At 51.4% G+C, this 6,686-nt stretch overlaps 1 protein-coding gene across 1 annotated transcript; it reads right to left on the reverse strand.

Moving 5' to 3' along the window:
• Positions 1 to 3,875: 3,875 nt before the first annotated feature.
• On the reverse strand, positions 3,876 to 6,524 carry PSMB3 (proteasome subunit beta 3). Its single transcript, XM_027666337.1, has 6 exons — positions 6,395 to 6,524; positions 6,042 to 6,226; positions 5,619 to 5,726; positions 4,896 to 5,073; positions 4,553 to 4,647; positions 3,876 to 3,995 (listed from the first exon to the last, which is right to left on the reverse strand). The coding sequence occupies exons 1-6, from the start codon at positions 6,395 to 6,397 to the stop codon at positions 3,947 to 3,949; spliced, it is 618 nt and encodes a 205-aa protein (XP_027522138.1). The 5' UTR covers positions 6,398 to 6,524; the 3' UTR covers positions 3,876 to 3,946.
• Between the last annotated feature and the right edge of the window lie 162 nt (positions 6,525 to 6,686).

The raw sequence follows: 6,686 nt of genomic DNA on the forward strand, positions 1-6,686 counted from the left end.
CCCCCCCCCCCCTTTTGGTTCTTTTTTTTTGGTTTTCATTTTTCCTTTTTTTTCCGAGCAGGATTTTAGTGTTTTCGAACAACAACAAAAAAAAAAACCTCTTGCAGTTTGAAACATTGTCGCTTTTTATCTGCCTTGGAACTGTTTTTCACACATGCCTTTGTTTCGGGAATAAGCTTGTTTGGAATGTCTGTCCTGTGCTGTAACACGTGCTACGGTTTTGCTGTGTGGGAATTTGGTCCTTTCGAGAGATAACTTGGTGCTCATCACATCCTGGTAATTCCCCCCCTGACTTTTAAGGCTGGATTCTCAATGTGGGCTTGGGGTTTTGTGGGTTTTTTTGGGGGGGGGGGGGGTGTTTGGGTTTTTTTTTTTTGGAGTTTCGTGTTCCATCCCCACGTTTCGTGACGTGAATCCCTCAGGTCTCAGCTTGGGAAATGGGACAAAGAAAAAGAGAGGGGGGCTAAAAACTTATGAGCCCAACGAGAGTGCACTGTAAATAAGAGTCCTTTAAGAAATCAAAAATTAGGGCTTGTAACAGGGGGGGTATGAATATTTTTTTTTTTTTTTCTGGTCATTCCCTTTGACGTGGGACAAATTCCTGGTGCCCCCCCTGGAGTCCTTTCCCTGTCCTGGGGGGGGTGAACACACCCTTGTCTGGGAGGCTGAAGGGTCTCTTGTGTCTTAAGGTGTGTAGCTGGAAAAGCCACAACCCAAATTGTGCAGCTCTTGAGAATCCTTTAAAAAAAAAAAGGGAGGACTTCAGGGCACCATCAGCTTCCTTTTGTGGGCATTAGAGTGGTTGCTTTCTCTCTTAAACAATAAGCACTTAAGTTTACTGTCAATTAGAAATTAAAACACCGATCACTTTTTATTCCTGACAGTTTTAAAAAGTCTGCATTGAATATCTGCAACTTTGGCCTGGTAAGTTTGCCCTTCTCCTTTTGGGAAAACCAGCTTTGGAACTGTTTGAATCATCTATTTAAATATATATATATATAAAGAAGAGGAAAAAAAGGGGGGCTGGGGGAAGAGAGAAGGGAATGGGTGAACTGCAGACCCCCACAAAACAAACAACCCAAAGAAAATCGAGTGGAACTGGGAGCAAAAATCTCCTTCACTCGATTTCCTAAACAGGAATAAAATTAAAATACAGTTAATTCCTGCAGCAGTCTTTACAGAAGTCCTGAGAAAAAGGGCTGGAGGGCAGTTAACTGTATTTTCTTATTCCACTCCAAACTCCTGTAAGGATTGAATTGGCTGTTTCTGGCTCAAGTGATCAGAGAAGCCCCACAAACTCTATTCACTTCAGCACTTCCCCAATTCTGCCACTTCTGTCAAGTTGCCATATTGTGTGTATTAAAGTAATTAAATGCAATTTTCTCACTTAATGATGTATTACCCAGGTATGTAACTTTGTTTAACATAAGCATTTTGTATATTGTTTACATTTTGAGAGGTAGCATTACGTTAAAAATGCTAATTTTTTTGTTTCTAGACAGTATTTTTATTACCAGAATAAGAAGTGAAGCTGCAAATATTTGATTTGTTTTTAAAAGGGACTTTTTTCTTTAGGTTTTTTTTTTTTTTTTTTTGTTGCTGTTGTCGGTTTGGTTTTGTTTTGTTTTTTGGTTTTTATCTTGTTTTAGGTCACTTTTTTTAACTCGAGTATTTAAAAAAAAAAAAAAGAAAAAAAAAAAAAGGACAACCCAGCCCTTTCAATTCTGGTTTTACAACTGCTTGTGCTAGTTTGTTGTCTGTTCCTGGTGTGAATTTAGTTCTAGTTTGCTGAATGTAGATATTTCTGTCTGTAGCATGTACCCTGCAGAACACTTTACACTGAAGTGCATTTGACTGACCCCCCCCTCGGCTGCCAGACTTGCAGGTTGCTCAGATTTGGATCAGAATGCAGGATTTTCCAACAAAAAAAAAAAACAAACCAGGGCAGTTTGGTCAGCTGGAGTTAAAAATAATCAGTGTGCAGCACCTCTGGCAGTGCCTGAAGCTGTGCAGGGAGCTGCGGGATCCACACTCCACAGGGTCTCTCTCTCTCTCTCTGATCTGTCAAAATTTAGCAACTAAAACCTGCTTTGAAGTTTGAATTTCCACCTTCCCTGTCGATTCAGCTCCTCCAGTGGAACCAAGAGTGGGAGAGGGAAGGGCAGAGCCACAGCTTTGCTCCAATAGTGCAATAAAACCCACTCGGGAGCGCGTTGGGTCACCCTTCAACGGGATCCAGGGGTCCCAGGAGCTCCCACCCTTGGTGCCAGTGCTGGGAAGGGGGTTTGGAATTTGCTGTGGGAATACCAGCAGGAGTTCACTCCTCATGGCATGGTGGGATCCTTCCCCCTGCTCTCTCTGCCTGACCCGGGTTTAATTCTAAAAAGCCACAAATCACGAAATTCATCCCCGGGGGGGGTCAGGAGGTGACTCGGGATGCCTGAAAAAAAGGAGGCTGTGCTCCTGCATCCTGGTTTGGAATCAGATTAGCATGATCAGCGAGAAAACTAAACCACTTGAGTCTTACTTCCTTTTTTTTTTTTGGGGGGGGGGGGGGGGGAAATCCCTGCTTTGCAGAGCTCTGCCTTGCACAGGGGCAGCGGGTGGGGAGCAGATCTGAGCCCAGCGAGGGGGAAGTGAGGGTGTGTGGTAGTTGGGGGCCGTGGTGGTGGATGCTCCCAGTCCTGTGACTACTATGCAGTCTTTTCCAAGCCTCCCTGAGCTGCAGGAAGTTTTCCATCCCGGGGTGTTCCCACCCTTGCCGAGGTCAGAGTGGTGTCGTGCCCCAGCAGCCCTGGACTCCCCCCCCCTCACCTCTGCAGAGCCATTCTCACTGTCCCCATCAGCCACTGCCTGTTTTCCTTGCTCTTTTGGATTTGGAAAAGCTCAGAGCCAACTGCTGGTCGTCATTTTTGGGGTGGTTTCAGTGGTTGCCACTCCAAAAATTGTGCTGCTCTCTGGCTGCACAACCCCCCCCCCCCCCAAAAAAAAAAACAAAAACCAGCTGGATGGAGTGGTGTTGAGTGGATTACACACAGGTCACAAGGGTTGGGCAGGGCTAATCAGTGCAACTGAAAAAAAAATGTGAATAAATTAAGTTTAAAAACTAAAAAAAAAATAAAAATAAAAAATAAACATTCTAGGTTTTTTCACTGCTGTTTTTTAAATAGGAATTTTAAGTCCTCTGTGCTTGTCTGTTTGCTAGGAGCAGTTTGAGACACTGTTACTGTTTTGAAATGCATGCATGTTACAAGATGAGTCTCCAACCAGAGAAAAATAAAATTAAAACTTTGTGTACATCTGTGCCTTCCTGCTGTGCTCTTTGCCGGGGTCCTGCTCAGCTGCCATCAGCCAGGTAGGTGTCCCAGCACAAGGGGGATGCTTTAAACTGCCAGAGGGAAGGAATTCCTCCCTGGGAGGGTGGGGAGGCCCTGGCACAGGTTGCCCAGAGAAGCTGTGGCTGCCCCTGGATCCCTGGAAGTGTCCAAGGCCAGGCTGGATGGGGCTGGGAGCAACCTGGGATCATGGAAGGTGTCCCTGCCTGTGGCAGGGGGTGGCACTGGGTGGGCTTTAATGTCCCTTCCAACCCAACCCATCCCATGATTCTTTGGACCACAACTGGAGAAGCCTTTTTACAGTGTCTGTAAGATGGGGGGGCTTAAGTAAGAACTGATTTTACTGAGTCCTGGCTCCCAGAACAAATGGATTTGTCCCACTCCACGAGCTGCAGCTCAGCCCTTCACATCCAGGTGCTCTGAGGGGAGCAGGTGGCTCAGAGGGAAAGGGAAACTCTGCTCCCACCTAAAAGCTGAGCTGCTCCTCACAGCTTTAGGGAGGAGAACTCGATCCTCGTGTTCAGACCAAGCAAAGGCAAGTTCACTCCAAGCCAGAGGTTTATTTTAAAAAAGTCCCAGGCCGGGTGTGGCACAGGAGCAGCTGTGCTGGGCTAGTCCATGCGAGCCTTCAGGGTCCTCGTGGTGATCTTGTCTTTCTCTCTAGAGGGGGAAAGAGAGAAGATTGTTAATAAATCCACTTTTAGTCCCCACATAGAGCCTGTCCCTCCCTTAGGAAGCTGCAGGTGCACAGGTAGGCTGGGTCACCTGAACTCAAAGTGGCTGTGAGAACTGAGCAAACCCCCTCCTCCTCCACCCCAGGGGAGCTCCCGGGTTTGGAATGTTGCAGGGAAGTAAAAGAAGCTGCTTCAGGAGCCAGTTTAGTTGCAGAGCTGGGAGTTAAAACTACACCCAGCTGAGGCAAAGAGCGTCCTCTTGGCCACTGCTACCCGTGTGTGAGGGACCATGCTCCCACATCCCAGTGGGAATGCAGCCAGGGAATCCCTGTGCAGCAAGAATCTGACTCCAGGCTCCACTCCTCCTGCAGTTCAAGCAACAGGCACTCAAATAAACACACTCAGAATGAACAAAGCATTTCTAAAGACACTGGTGGAAGGGAGCAGGGTTAGGGATACCCTGGAAACCAATCCCTGCAGTGAACTGAGTGCAGAGCTTGTTCAGTTCTCCCCCTGTTCCACAGGGAAGGGAGCAGCACTCACATGATGTGAACCACCACCCCCATCCCAGATATGGCATCTCTGTCCACGGCGTTCAGCATGGCCTGGGAGATCGTCTCGAAGAGGTGGTCGGGCTCCTGGGGAATAGGAAGCAGCAGAAGTTGGCCTAAAAACTGCATGGAATTTGGTCCAAACCCCCAGTTATCATCCAAGACCCTGCAAGACTGTTTAACCCACAGCCCCCCCTCCCGAGCTCCTTCGGGAAGCGCCGCAGGACGGAGCTTCCCACGCAGCCCACGTATCCCAGTATCTCACGTATCCCAGCTGCCCAGGGAACACGGGAGGGTGAATCCATGAATCCCAGCTGATCCCAGCCCTGGCTCACCATGTCTGGCTCCCAGAGGGACTCGCACATCCCGTACATCTGCTCGGAGCAGGTGCCGCTGACCACGAAGTCGTCGGTGACCATGGGGCAGCCGATGAGGTCCAGGGAGCAGATGAAGGGCTCGTGTGTCACGGGGTCCAGCCCAGCAATCACGGGCTCTGTGTAATAGGGGCCAAACCTGGGGGGAACAGACGGCTCAGAGCCGGGAGGGACCCCCCAAGGACCATCCATCCAGCTCCTGGCCCTGCCCAGGACACCCCAACAATCCCACCCTGCCCCTCAGAGCGTTGTCCAAACGCTCCCGGAGCTCTGGCAGCCCAACCACCCTCTGGGGGAAGAACCTTTCCCTGAGATCCACCCTAACCCTCCCTGACACAGCTCCAGCCCTTCCCTGGGTGCTGTCACTGCTCACAGAGCAGAGGTTGGGGCTGCCCCTTGAGAGGAAGCTGTGGCAGCCCTGAGGTCTCCCCATCAACACAATCCCACCTCCCACGTAAATATCCAGACAAGGAAAACATCCCACGGCTGCTTTTGGTGGGAGAACCTCCCAGGGCAAACTGGAAGCACCCTGCAATGGTTTGGGCAAGGCAAACAGGACAAACATCACTAAATTATCCAGCCTCCTCTGGCCACACCACGAGCAGCTGTCACAAGAACTCCAGAACCTGCCCCAGGGACCTCACCCTTCCCTGACAGGGGACAGAGGATCTGCCTGGGAGTTACCGTCTCTCGTAGAGCAGGTTGGAAACCATGCTCATAAAAGTCTGGGGTTTGATCTGCCTTCCCTCCTTCAGCTCGTAGAGATTCAGCCTGAACTTCAGCCTCTGGGCACTGCAAGAGATGAGAACTGGGATTAAAGCAAGGCCTGAGCTGTTCTGCTGCTGACAGGCACCAGCACCCGAGGCAGGTGGTGCACAAACAGCTCTTCTTATGTCTGAACTTCAGTTTTAGTAGTGATGTGACCTTAAATCACACGCAGGTTTATTTAAAAAGCTCTCACAGAAGGGAGACCAAAACCAGGAGCGCAATTATGTATGTTATCCCCTTCTTATGAACACACACAGATACTTTACACCCAGCACAAGCTGCCCCTCGGTATTTACTGTAAATAAACGGGAACACGGGGCCGGGAGGGGCCTCACTTACACCGTCTGCACGTCGGTGGCCAGCCCTGCCAGCCCGATGTAGAGCCTTTCTCCCATGGGGAAGATCTTCTGGAAGTCGGTGGTGACGGTCTGCGCCTGGATCCCGAAGCGCCGGTCGGCGGCGATGGCCACGCAGCCCTTGCCCTTCATGGCCATGACGGCCCCGCCGTTATAGGACATAATCGACTGCAAGGGAGAGCTCAGCGGTACCGCCGGGGCCGCCCCAGCCCGGGGCCCGCTCGGCCTCGTGGGGCTCGGCTTTGGCTACGGAACGACCCCGGGGGAGACCCGCGGGGAGCGGCCTCCCGCCCTCCTGCCTCCCCCGGGCACCCGCGGGCACCTCCCGGACCTCACCATGGTTGCGGCAGCTCGGATCCCGCTCAGACCCCGCTTAGACCCGGCTCAGACCCGGCTCAGACCCGGCTCCCCTCAGGCCCGGCTCAGACACTCCTCGGGTGCTGCCGCGCCGCTGGTCCCGCCCCCCGCCGCTCCCTATTGGCCGCCGCAGCGGCCTCGCGCCGAGGCGCCGCTCGCGATTGGCGGGACGGGAGGCCAAGCGAGGAGCTGATTGGCTGAGGGGGAACGGGAGGGAGGGGCGGGGAAAAGTGAAGAGTCACAGCGAGAGGGGGATGATGGGAACGGGGAA

Source organism: Corapipo altera, unplaced genomic scaffold (assembly GCF_003945725.1).
Source record: "Corapipo altera isolate COAL_440 unplaced genomic scaffold, ASM394572v1 200, whole genome shotgun sequence".
In the NCBI taxonomy this organism is placed as follows: Eukaryota; Metazoa; Chordata; class Aves; order Passeriformes; family Pipridae; genus Corapipo; species Corapipo altera.